The sequence below is a fragment of the Pongo pygmaeus genome, chromosome 6 (assembly GCF_028885625.2).
Source record: "Pongo pygmaeus isolate AG05252 chromosome 6, NHGRI_mPonPyg2-v2.0_pri, whole genome shotgun sequence".
NCBI classification, from domain to species: Eukaryota; Metazoa; Chordata; class Mammalia; order Primates; family Hominidae; genus Pongo; species Pongo pygmaeus.
The window spans coordinates 53,459,208-53,473,200 of record NC_072379.2 but is presented as its reverse complement, the minus strand read 5'-3'; the positions used below and the strand labels follow the sequence as shown (position 1 = coordinate 53,473,200).

The following is a 13,993-nucleotide window of genomic DNA, read 5'->3' as shown; positions in this document are numbered from 1 at the left end:
AAGGTCGATTTTTGGGTAACCATATCACCTGCTGGCTCTGAGTTCAGAGTCAGTTTAAATCCTCATACCTTTTCTTTACACATTAAGCCACATCTTGTTCATATACTTAAAAAAAATTCTTGTTTTTAATTTGAAACTTAAATGCAGGACTTTTAATTTATTCCTACTGGACTTCACCTTAAATAAACAAAAGGATTCCTAAACTGTTAGAGAGATTAGATAATTAGAGCTCATTTTGTTATTCAATGCTCTAACTTGCATAATTTATTAATCTGTTTGTTTGCAATACAGGTAAAAAATAAGCCATCAGTTGTAACTGCAGTGTTGTTTTATTATTTATTTTAAATCTTCCTACTGCCTAATATACACTTACCATTCCACCATATAAGGGTACTTCTCTTCTACAGTAAGAACAGGATCAACTTCAATAGCATAATATTTTTCCTTTAGTTGCAATAACTAGGAAGATATGAATAACTTAATCATGAAGATTACATGAAGATAAATCTGCTTGGTTTTATAGAAAGCAAAACAATGTAAACAAGTATTTTCAACAAATTGCTTTAAAAGTTGAGCTAATGCATCAATTGAAAAAATATTTGTTGATCTTCGTTGACATATAATCAAATATACCTGCAAAAAGCTACCTTTCTTTTGTAAAGTATTTTCAGGTGAGTAAAAACCAACAATAAAATTATCAGTACAAAAAACACTTTAGTTTTCACATAAAGGTATTAAATTTGATTCACATTTCAAATTGCATTTTGTTAAGATATACACAGACACATACTCAAGCGAGGTACTGAAGCAACTTCCTCATCAACTTAAAGGAGCAAAACCTACAGAAAACCGAAGTACTTTTGTTTTAAATCTCCAGTAAACATTACAACACCAGAATACTTTGGTAATCATTTAAGAGTTTTAAATATAAATTTTGTTGTTAAAAGTTACTGTGAATTTTTATCTTTAAAATATGTTTTGAATGTGTAATTCATACAGCAAACCTACTATTTACTGAGTGCTTACTATGTGCCAGGTATGGCTGTAAGCACTTTACATCCATTCTTACTTGTGTGAATGCACCTGAAGAAATTCTCAGGTAAAAAGGGTAATGAAGTCTTTGAGTGACTATGGATTATTGTTAGTGTTTACCTTTTTTCTACATTCATCTGTAACCAGCTTACAGTTGTCAATGATATCTAAAGATAGAAAGCAACATAAGCATTAAAAAAAATACTCTGATTTATGCTACCACTATTATGAATAATTTGCTATAAAGTAATGGCAAAAAACTCAATTACTTTTGCACCAACCCAATACTTTTAAGTAATGCCAAGTCAACTAGCATGGTTATTATAACTTTTGGTCTCAGTGGTATAATTCACATGACATTGTTAGAGAAGCTAATGGCTTAAAATCTGAGATTCAGTGACTGCTCGCTTACATCACTGAGAGAGACAATTCAATATCTTCAAATATTATGAACTGGGTATTGATCACTTCCATTTTCTCCTTTGTAATTAAATATAAAACACATATGGGAAATACATTCTTTTTGTAATAAAAAGATAATAAATGCTTAATGTAAACATCTGGAAAATCCAGATCACTGTAAAGAAGAAAACAAAAATTGAATGGTAAAAAGTTTTAGCATTCAATAATAAGTAATGAACAATATTTTACTATATTTCCTTTCAGTCTTAAGATTTCATGTATATCAATTAGATAAGAGATCATGCCAAATCTGTAATTTTGAATTTTCTTTTTTATTTCACACTGTAGTCCGCATTTTCCCATGTAATTAAAATTTCTGGTGTGTGAGCAGAAAATAATTTATATCATTTCTGCAGCATTAAACTTTTTAGGTTGCTTCCAAGCATCTGCTATTAGTAATGATTTTATGTTGAGCTTAGTCACCACTATTTTTGTGAATAAAGCTTTTTTAAAAACTGCATTTGGGATTATTAGAAATTCTCCAAAGAGGACTTAATAGGCAAAGGATATGAAGATTTTTAGTGTTGCTTTTTTTTTTTTTCTTTTTGAGACAGGGTCTTGTTTTGTCATCCAGGGTGGAGTGCAGTGGTTTGATTACGGCTCACTATAGACTCACCCTCCCAGGCTCAAGGATCCTCTCATGCTCCCAAGTGAGTAGCTGGGACCACAGGCATGCCACAATGCCCAGCTAATTTTTTATTTTTTGTAAGAAAAGGTCTTATTATGTTGCTCAGGCTGGTCTCAAACTCCTCGGCTCAAGTGATTATTCCACCTCCACCTCCCAAAGTGCTGGGATTACAGGCGTGAGCCACTGTGCCTGGCGATTTTTAGCATTTTTTTAATACAAGTCATCAAAATAATTTTTCTTTTCCTTTTTTATTTTTTTTTAAGATGAAGCTTCACTCTGTTGCACAGTGGTGCAATCTTGACTCACTGCAAACTCCGCCTCCCGGGTTCAAGTGATTCTCCTGCCTCAGCCTCCTGAGTAGCTGGGATTACAGGTGCCCGCCACCATGCCCAGCTAATTTTTGTATTTTTAGTAGAGACAGGGTTTCATCATTTTGGCCAGGCTGGTCTTGAACTCCTGACTGCAAATGATCTGCCCGCCTCAGCTTCCCAAAATGCTGAGATTACAGGCATGAGCGACCGCACCCGGCCCCAAAATAATTTTTCAATTTACACATGTACTAAAAGCAAATGAGAAAGTTCATTTCACCGTTTCCCTGTCAGGTTGAAAAGTGTTATTTTAAAAACTCACGGCCAAGTTGGAAAACAAAAAAGACATTAAAATTTGGTAAAATTCCTAGAAAACAAAGTATTTGATAAATGCTGTTTCTTCAGGTTAACCCAAAGTTTACAACCTATCTAAATATTTCTTGAATAATGAATAGACCAAATTTGGCAAGAAATATTTCAGGAGTCTCTGATTCCCTTTGCTATCAAAACCATACATGAAAATAACCATTTATATAATATGGGAAAAAAACAAAACCTCAAAAATATAATAAGAAAAAGCAGGTCTCCTCACTGTCAATGTCCAAAAAGAATTTTAAAAACCCAGTTATCTCACAGGTAATATAAAGAGGATCTTAAAATAATGATGACATGCTTTTGTGAATTTGTTTACAAATATCACACTTACTATGACATGTTGGGCATCTTTTCCCTTTGTATGAAAATCTACTGAGTGTCATATCAAAGTCCGTTATTATCTGTAAGAAAAGAGTGAAATGCATCATTGTAAACATAGCCCACGTGGCCAGAATTTCTCTGTGATACCCAAACACATACTTCATGCTTTCCTAGATGCATAGGACTGTGCTCAGTCTCTGGTCCACACTGTTAACTTATTCTCTTTACATTGAATTTTCTCATGCGGTTCCTTTATAAAGTCCTGGGAATAATCTTAACTACAAGGTGCTACCTTGAGTGCCCTAGCATTGTCACCAAATAAATCTGATTCGTAATTCAGCCATAAAAAACAAAGAGATGCTGTCATCTGCAGCAATATGGGCGAGCCTGGAGGTCATTATCTTAAGTGAAATAAGACAGGCACAGAAAGACAAATATTATATGTTCTTACTCATATGTGAAAACTTAAAAAGTTGATCTCATGGAGACAGAGTAGAAAGATGGTTACCAGAGGCTGGGAAGGGTGGGAGGGTTGGGGAGATAAAGAACAGCTGGTTAATGGTTATGAAAACACTGTTAGAAGGAATAAGTTCTAGTGTTTACACAGCAGAATGACTATAGTAAACAGTATTTTATTGTATATTTCAAAACAGCTAGAAGAAAAGATTTAGAATGTTCCCAAAACAAAGAATAAATATTAGAAGTGGCAGATATCCTAATTACCCTGATTTGATTATTGCACATTTTATATACATTTGAAAATATCACATATACCCCATATATATGTACAGCTATTATGTATCAACTTTAAAAATTGAAAAAATCCAGCCAGGCATGGTGGCTCATGCCTGTAATCCCAGCACTTTGGGAGGCCGAGGTGGGGAGATCACTTGAGGTAAGGAGTTCGAGACCAGCCTGGCCAGCATGGTAAAACCTTGTCTTTACTAAAAATACAAAAATAGCCAGGTGTGATGGCGTGTGCCTGTAATCCCAGCTACTCAGGAAGCTGAGGCAGGAGAATCACTTGAACCTCGGAGGCGCAGGTTGCAGTGAGCTAAGATCATGCCACTGCACTCCAACCTGGGCGACAGAATAAGACTCCGTCTCGAAAAAATAAAATAAAATAAAATAAATAAATAAAAATAAAAATGTGAAAAAATCTGATTAATTGGTATGGGAATTTGCAATTGCAGGTGATATGGCTACTCTTCTCACTAAAGATTTTCGACCAACTTGGTCAATGCACAAAAATGCAGTGGAAGCAATTCAACTATATGAAGCTCTTAGTTACTGATACCATTACATGCTGGATTTAACTTGCTTATTTAAAGTATACCAATGAATGAATGCACATTGAAATAGCTGGCCAGCTCTTGAAACTTAAGAGACTGGGTTAAATATTATTTTTCAGAAATGTTTTAAAAAAGGAGTAATTTTTTTTACAGAATATCCAGATTGTTGATTTAATTTACATGTAACACATTCCTTTAAAACAGAGACAACTTTTTAAATACTTATCCCCTTAATAAGGTTATATCTTAATTTGAACTACTATGATTAAAACATGAAAGAGCAGCATAAAACTATACACTTTTAAATATTATCCTTAAAATGGTTTAATGCTTCTACACAGCATGAGTTAGCTTAGTACTTAAGACTAATAAAAACTTAAGAGTATTTCAGGGTTATTAACTTTTGTTTTTCCAATAGGGTATTCTGTCTATTTTAGAACAACTCAAGATATATATTTTCTGGATTTTATATTCCTAAAGGATAGGCAAAAACTGTCTACCTAAACTTGCTGTACTCAGATTTTATCAAACAGGAGATGAATGAGTTGGCTTTAACATTAAAAATAAAATAAGGCTGGGCCATGATGGCTCACGCCTGTAATCCCAGCACTTTGGGAGGCCGAGGCGGATGGATCACTTGAGGCCAGGAGTTTGAGACCAGCCTGGCCAACATGGCAAAACCCTGTCTCTACTAAAAATATAAAAATTAGCTAGGTGTGGTGGCAGGCACCTGTAATCCCAGCTGCTCTGGAAGCTGAGGCGGGAAAACTGCTTGAACCGGGAGGCAGAGGTTGCAGTAAGCTGAGATCATGCCACTGCACTCCAGCCTGAACAACAGAGCAATACTCAGTCTCAAAAAACAAAAAAATTAGCTGGTTGTGGTGGCTGGCACCTGTAATCCCAGCTGCTCGGGGAGGCGGAGGTACGAGAATCGCCTGAACCCAGGAGGAGCAGGTTGCAGAGAGCCAGGATCGTGCCACCGCACTCCAGCCTGGGCAACAGAGCGAGACTCCATCTCAAAAGAAAAAAAAAAGAAGCCTTTATTATTAAGCTTTTATTTTATTTTTGGAGTGCAGTGGCATGATCTCAGCTCACTGCAACCTCCGCCTCCCGGGGTTAAGTGATTCGCCTGCCTCAGCCTCCCAAGTAGCTGGGATTACAGGCATGCACCACCAGGCCTGGCTAATTTTTGTATTTTTAGTAGAGACAGAGTTTCACCATGTTGCCCAGGCTGGTTTCGAACTCCTGACCTCAGCCTTGTCCACCCGCCTCAGCCTCCCAAAGTGCTAGGATTACAGGCGTGAGCCACTGTGCCCGGCCTTTTTTTTTTTTTTTAAATAGAGATGGGGTCTCACTATGTTGCCCAGGCTGGTCTTGAACCCCTGGGCTCAAGTGATCCTCCTGCTTCAGTCTCCCAAAGTGCTGGGATTACAGATATGAGCCACCACACACAGCCAAGGCTTCCTGATAATTATTCACCTGAAGTTTGGCAGCTCCTCCTTTGATAAGACCACAGATAATTTCTTCTACTCTTGTAGGGTTCTTGATTCGAACTGAACTTCTCTGGAATTCTGGCATCTAAAAGTAAAAGAAAATTAATTCATTAGTTTTCATTCTTCTTTCCCCAGGTTCCTTTGATACCAAGCAGAAACCTGTCTTATTTAAAGACATAAAAATGTTAAGGGATTATTTTTAAAGAGCAAGCCACCACATCAAATTACCATTTATTTATTTTATTATTACTTTTTTAGAGATGTGGTCTTGTTTTGTCACCCAGGCTGGAGTGCAGTGGTACAATCCTAGCTCACAGTAGCCTCAAACTCCTGGGCTCAAATGATCCTCCCATCTCAGCCTCCTAAGTAGGTAGAAGGCATGCACCATCATACCCAGCTAATTTTTAAAATTTTCTGTAGAGGTGAGTGAGGTCTTGCTATGTTGCTCAGGCTGATCTTGAACTCCTGGCCTCAAGCAATCCTCCCATCTTGGCCTTCCAAAGTCCTGGGATTAAAAGTGTGGGACACCAAGCTCAGCTCCCACATTACCATTTATACACACAAAAATACTTAAAACTTACCAGTATTTTCCAGCTACACAGTAAGATAAAACTACATTTGTGATTCAATTGCTTTATCAGAAAGTATATATCTTTTTCTAGGTATAAAAGCAATCCACGCTGACCACAGAAATAACAGTAAAAATATAAAAAAGACAATAAAAACTGCCTGGAGTTCAACTACGTGAAGATAAACAAGTAACATTTAAATTTATTTTCTATTAGTTTCATTTCATTTCTGTGATTTTCTATTAGTTTCATTTCTGGGTTGTGATGCAATCCAGAGAGAGCCCAGAAATCATATTTTAACCATGAATACCCCAGCAGCTACCCCTCAATTGATGTAATTTTTCTAAAAATCTTAAGATGACTCCCATTAAGCCTCCATTTTATATAATACAGTAACTAAACTTCCACCCTAATACTAATATAATACCTTGAGCATATCCCTCTGAAACATGCATATATATGCACATAGTTTTAGCTCATCCTCATTATATACTTTTGCATCTGGCTTTTATGAATTAATATATACATTTATTTAGCTTGCCTACATATTTATATTTTAAAATGTTCCTGAGCAGAAAGGAAGCAATTATCACAATTATTCCCCCAAAAGTTTGCCTTTGTATAATTAAAATACATTTAAAATATTTTAAATTTGAAAAGCTGCTTCAAGATCTTTGCTCTTTTTATTGTACTATTTTCCAAATAATATACTGTTCTTGGCACACATTTTACAATAGATTTATTTCAAATTGAGGTAACTGCCAAAAAGTATTGTGCCAGGCACAGTGGCACATGCCTGTAATCCCAGCTACTTGGAAGCTGAGGATCACTGGAGCCCAGGAGTTTGAGACCAGCCTGGGCAACATAGCAAGACCCATCTAAAAAAATGGGTGTAGGCTGCTATTACAGAGTTATGAAGACTTTAGGGTTGCTCAACAATTTAATCTTAAGTATTATTTCTTGTTACTAGCTACTTTATCACAAATAGAATGAAACTGATTAGAGGAAAAATCAGTACAAGCTCTCATAGCACATGTACAATACAACTAGGAGGAGAAAATTATGCCTCATTTTATAGTCAGTTATACAGTACAGGCAATAATAGTACCTCAAATCCAAGTTCTATACTGGTTTGTATTGGATAATCTTTATTTATATGTTTTTATTCTGGGTATGTTATTAGTAATATTAACATAGTTCATGTGTGTCATGGACATGGTTACAAAAATTCCCTGGACCTTCTATCTTTGCTATGAGAGAATCTCACCATGTAAGTCTATCAGATGCCGTGTTGTTCCTACATAATGGGCAAGAGTAGAAAAATCAGAAAAAGGATAGACTGTCTTCCAAAGACTGGAAGATGATAACGAAAGTGTAGAGGCAAGAGGCCGGGCATGGTGGCTCACGCCTGTAATCCCAGCACTTCGGGAGGTTGAGGTGGGCGGATCACAAGGTCAGGAGATTGAGACCATCCTGGCTAACATGGTGAAACCCTGTCTCTACTAAAAACACAAAAAATTGGCCGGGCGTGGTGGCAGGTGCCTAGTTCCAGCTACTTGGGAGGCCGACGCAGGAGAATGGTGTAAACCCGGGAGGCGGAGCTTGAAAAAAAAAAAGAAAGTGTAGAGAAAAGAGAAGTGCTAACATTAAAATTTTCTCCATGGATGAAAGATCTACCACCTACAATACACTTTATTTTAAAAAGCCATACTTACGTAGGATGACCTGCAATGCAACTAACCTTGATGTAGTAATCCTTTTAACTCAAGTGGATGAGTTTCAATGGATTAAAGGTTATCTATGTATTTTACAGTGATTTTTCAATAGATGGAAAGGCAGATAGGCACTGGTTCCTATTTTTTTTTTCATACATTAACCCATTCACTCGCCTAACCAATATTTACCATGTGTCTACTTTGTGCCACACACTCTTGCTAAATGCTAGGGATATGACGATGAGTAGTATTTACTCCGCTTTTCTGCTGAGTTCTAGGAACCACTGCTGTTTTGGAATATCACTTCCGTAACTCCCTTACAAATACCTCAGCTAGTAAGTCTATCTCTTGACAACTAATTTCTGTTCTTACCTCAGCCTTAACTGGCAGATGCACAGCAATCGGCATATGTTTGACTCAATAACTAATCCATTATGGTGAAAGCAACACAGGATATATATCATAGACTATTTTTTCACTAAAAAAATTAAATATTCAATTTCAGTGTACCCATACTAAGATGTCTTGCCTCAGACAAATCACAGCTTCAAGTTTTTGATAACGGATAGGAGAATCACACCAAGGCCACTTCGAAGAAGGCTGGTTTCTGCTACACTAACAAATGTAAGATTAGTTTATTTTATTTTTATAGAGATAAGGTCTTGCTGGGTTGCCCAGGCTGGTCTCAAACTCCTGGGCTCAAGAGGTCTCCCCGCTTCAGCCTCCCAAAGTGCTGGGATTACAGGTGTGAGCCACCATGCCCGGCCAATACTGGTTTACTTTAAATCACAATGGATGAAAGAGAACTGGTAGCTAAAGGCATTGGTGGCTCCTGTACAACATACAACCATTCATTTTCAGATAAATAAGTAGTGAATACACAAATGGCACGGGAGTAAAATAATGATGAAATAGGTATAAGAAATATAAAAATGACCATTCTGTCTTGGGTTATATAGTATATTATACTCCTCTCCTGCAATACACAATCAATGTCACTGATCTATATGAGAAATACTTTATAATATAGCCTAAGAAAGAGAATCAAAGACTCCTGTATGGCATATGTCAAAGAGTATCATAATATAAGCACACTGTAGAAGTATGATGAAATACATCACATACTTTTTGTTGTGGTGGTTGTTGTTGAACATGCCCCAACTGTTGCATGAGATCACATACTTTTGTTACCTCCACAAAGTCCTTCTGTCTATATCCCTCTTAGAAAAACACAGACATGGTTTGGTGGCACATAAATAATGATACTTCAAATTTGAAGGGCAAGGTATTTTGAATTGTCTGAAAAATCTTCAATTTGATTATGATACAATTTTATGAAAAATAAATAAGAAGCTAAAAATTTCCATCATTTGTGATAAAAATAGAACAAACTCATTTTACAGTAAAGCCACAGTGTAAAATGTTGGGGAGGGAGCAATGCCTTCCTGAAAAGAATCAGGGTATGTTGGTTGATTGATGCCAAATCTGAATCAACACCAAAAATGATTAAGAAAGACCTAAAATTCATTTATTTTGACCAATCCTTAATATATTTATAGAGATGAAATGGATTTCAAAGTTATGCCATTTTATCCACAACTCAATTGTAATATTAGATTATTTGATATGATCTTGTGGATACACCAGGATAAGATAAAAATGAGAAGCTCCATAGTACAGTTACCAAATTTCTGGGTGTGGCTTGGTATCATCAATCCGGTGATAATATTCCAGACTAGGGATAATCCTAATTTCCAGGATGAGATTATGACAACTTCAAAGTTTAATTCTGTTTGAACTAGATTTCAAATTATATTAAATTTTGATTAAAAAAGAAAACGGCCGGGCATGGTGGCTCATGCCTGTAATCCCAGCACTTTAGGAGGCCGAGGCGGGAGGATCACTTGAGCTCTGCAGTTTAAGACCAGGCTGGGCAACATGGTGAAACCCCGTCTCTACAAACAATACAAAAATTAGCTGGGCATGGTGGTGCACATCTGTAGTCCCAGATACTCGGAGGCTAAGGTGGGAGGATTGCCTGAGCCCAGGAAGCAGAGGTTGCAGTGAACCGACATCATGCCACTGCACTCCAGCCTGGGTGACACAGTGAGACCCTGTCTCAAAAAATAAATAAATAAATAAAAAGAGTTTGTATTAAAAAACACACACAAGTACATTCTATTTATAATAATGAATTATTCTTCTTAAACTAAAAATAAAAAACAAAATAAAGTAAGGGTTAGTACAATCCACAATGTACAGAGAAAACAATTCATATTTTAACCAAGACTAAAAAAATTACTTGTACTTTTAATTTATAAATATGTATGTTCATCTATATGAGTTTCATTTATTTATTATTTTTAAAATTTATTTTTGGCCAGGCACGGTGGCTGACACCGGCAATCCCAGCACTTTGGGAGGCCAAGGCCAGCGGATCACCTAAGGTCAGGAGTTCAAGACCAGCCTGGCCAACAGTGAAACCTTGTCTCTATTAAAAATACAAAAATTAGCCAGGCGTGGTAGCACACGCCTATAATCCCAGCTACTCTGGAGGGTGAGACAGGAGAATCACTTGAACCCGGGAGGCGGAGGTTGCAGTGAGCCGAGATGGCACCACTGCACTCTAGCCCAGGTGACAGAGCAAGACTCTGTCTCAAAAACAAACAAAAAAAGGCCAGGCACGGTGGCTCATGCCTGTAATACCAGCAACTTGGGAGGCCAAGGCAGGCGGATCACCAGAGGTTGGGAGTTTGAGATCAGCCTGGGTAACATGGTGAAACGCCATCTCTACTAAATATACAAAATTAGCTGGGTGTGGTGGCACACACCTGTAATCCCTGTCACTTGGGAGGCTGAGGCAAGAGAATTGCTTGAACCCAGCAGGTGGAGGTTGCAGTGAGCCAGTATTTTGCCACTGCACTCCAAGCCTGGGTGACAAGAGTGAGACTCGGTCTCCACAAAAAAAAAAAAAAAAAAAAAAAAAAAATTTACTTTTATGTTTATTTTTATTTTTTGAGGCAGGGTCTTGCTCTGTCACCCAGGCTGGAGGGCAGTGGTGTGATCTTGGCTTACTGCAAATTTCACCTCCTGGGGTCAGGTGATCCCTCCACCTCAGCCCCTCAAGTAACTGGGACTACAGGGGCTCACCACCACCCTCGGCTAATTTTTGCATTTTTTTATAGAAACAGGGTTTTGTAATGTTGCCCAGGCTGGTCTTGAACTCCTGGGCTCAAGCAATCTGCCTGCCTCAGCATCCCAAAGTGTTGGGATTACAGGCATCAGCCACTGCACCTGACCTATTTTAAAATTTTTGAGACAAGGTCTCACTCTGTCACCCAGGCTGGAGTCCAGTGGCGTGATCACAGCTCACTGCAGACTTGACCTCCTGGGCTCAATAGATCCTCCCACCTTAGCCTCCAGAGTAGCTGGGACTACAGGCATCTGCCACTATGCCCAGTTAATTTTTTAATTTTTGTAGACAGGTCTCACTATGTTGCCCAGGCTGGTCTCAAACTCCTGAGCTCAAGTGATCCTCTCGCCTCGGCCTCCCAAAATGCTGGGATTACAGGCATGAGCCACAGCACCCAGCCTCAGTGAATTTTAAATCACCTTAGTATTATCCTACATTTTTCTGGAAATAGCCCACATAAAAATTAGTTTGAATCACTTAAGAAATTTCAGTCAGATGTTCTCAGAGAAATATTCTTTCTTGGTTTTCCATTGTTTATACTTGGTAGCAACAAGACTTCATTACTGCAGTGGTACAAAGAAGTAGGCACTAGAGTTTTTATCCAACTACACAGAAAGTATAGATTTAAAGCCACCTATTCAAACTGGTACATTTACCCCTACAAATAGATGATTCTCAGATTTATTTGGAAGATTATGCACTACTAAATTTTAGTAATAGCGATTTCCCTTGCCTACTACATACATATTTGGTCTGTTTCCACATTAAGATAGTGTAGGCCAAACTCTTTCATTCCTTCACCACATATTAAGTGTAAGACAGCATGTGAAGCCGCTCTGTAAGAGATACATAAAATATAAATCTTACACTCAAGGTGCATATTCTCTAATGTGGATTAAAAAATAGAAATCCAAATAATTAATACATTGCCAAGATGTCCAGATAAAATGTAAGAGGAATAGAAGAGACAAAGATTTCTTCTTCCGGGGTCAAAGGAGGAAGAGCCAACAGAGGTAGGCTCTGGAAGAGAAACAGGATTTAGATATGCTGAGATTAGGGAGGAATCAAAGTGCAGGGTCTAATATGAGAAAAAGAGAAATAGCTCTGTTTGTATAGAACTTCAGTGTACACAGAGAAGTATGCGTGTAAAAAGTCTGGACAGAGAGATCTGAATCCTGCTCATGAGAAGTGAAGAATAACATGCTATAAAGTTGTCAATATAAAAGATCTATCTATCTATCTATCATCTAATCTATCTCTATCTATCTATCTATCTAATCTATCTCTATCTATCTATCTATCTATCTATCTATCTATCTATCTAATCTATCTCTATCTATCTATCTATCTATCTATTTTTTTTTTTTGAGAGGGAGTCTCACACTGTCGCCCAGACTGGAGTGCAGTGGCGCGATCTCGGCTCACTGCGAGCTCTGCCTCCCGGGTTCACGCCATTCTCCTCCCGGGTAGCTGGGACTACAGGTGCCCGCCACCATGCCTGGCTAATTTTTTTGTATTTTTAGTAGAGACAGGGTTTCACCGTGTTAGCCAGGATGGTCTCGATCTCCTGACCTCGTGATCTGCCCGCCTCGGCCTCCCAAAGTGCTGGGATTACAGGCGTGAGCCACTGCGCCCAGCCAGACCTATCAATATTTTTAGGAAAGCAAACCCAAGGTAAAAATTGTGTAAATTAATGCAATAATAGTTAAAAAAAAATCTTTTGGCTTGTTTTTCTTCAACAGTCTGAACAACTGTGGGGTGAATACACTGCTACTTGCCTCCACAGACACCTTCTAGAGGGCTCTAGGACCCAAGTAACAACATTATACAAAGAGGATTAACACTGTTTATATGTCAGGGAATTCCTAGACTGCTTGTGTTAAGTTAAAAAAAGTCAACCCAAACAAGAAAATAAGTTTTAGACTGGTTTAATTCTATGTATCAAAGAGATATGCTCAATTCCAATGAATCAAGTGCCAATCATTCAATGGATGCAAAGAACTGTTATTAGGTTGAACCATATAAAACTGGCAATATTGGACTATATTTGACATATAAAAACTATTTCATACGCTTCAACCTAAGAGCAATAACTAAACTGACAATGACTTAATCACCATTTTGAGTCAACTTTCACCTTTGATCCTACACTGGTTGAGGGAAAGATGAACAAGAGATTTATTAAGTGTGACAAAATGCTGCTTGCTTGCTGTGTCATGCTCTAGTTTATAGGCCAGAAAAAAGCTAGAGAGAAAGAGAAAGCTGAAAAAATAAATGGAACAGAAGAGGAGGCACAACAATAAAAAGAACACAAAGAGAAAACAAGAGATCAAGGGGCAGCTGTTCCCTTTAAAAGAAAGGATTTTTTAAAATTGTTTTTAAGATTTTATCACCGTGAATATGGAGAACAGATGTAATTTCTTTCCACATATGCAAATAAATATGCCAGTTACACAGTTAAAACACTCACTAACATAATAGAGTAGATTAATATTTAATGAATGCTTAATCTGTGGTTATTAGGAAATTTACGTTTTCATTAAGTATGAATAATAACACATAGTTGGTGGTTTCACACCCATTTCTTAAAGGTAAGATTACTTCT

The 13,993-nt window shown here is 37.5% G+C and overlaps 1 protein-coding gene across 6 annotated transcripts in view; it reads right to left on the bottom strand.

Annotated features, from left to right (window-relative positions):
• Positions 1-13,993, bottom strand: part of NT5C3A (5'-nucleotidase, cytosolic IIIA) — a 48,862-nt gene that overhangs the window by 6,766 nt on the left and 28,103 nt on the right. For 5 of the 6 annotated variants that reach the window (XM_054495865.2, XM_054495869.2, XM_054495867.2 and 2 more), the window contains 4 exons: positions 5,898-5,996; positions 3,137-3,206; positions 1,153-1,199; positions 374-459 (listed from right to left, as the gene is read on the bottom strand). In XM_054495865.2, coding sequence (XP_054351840.1) covers positions 374-459; positions 1,153-1,199; positions 3,137-3,206; positions 5,898-5,996 — 302 coding nt within the window. The remainder of the gene's footprint in view (positions 1-373; positions 460-1,152; positions 1,200-3,136; positions 3,207-5,897; positions 5,997-13,993) is intronic. The other variant, XM_063667405.1, reaches the window with a different exon arrangement.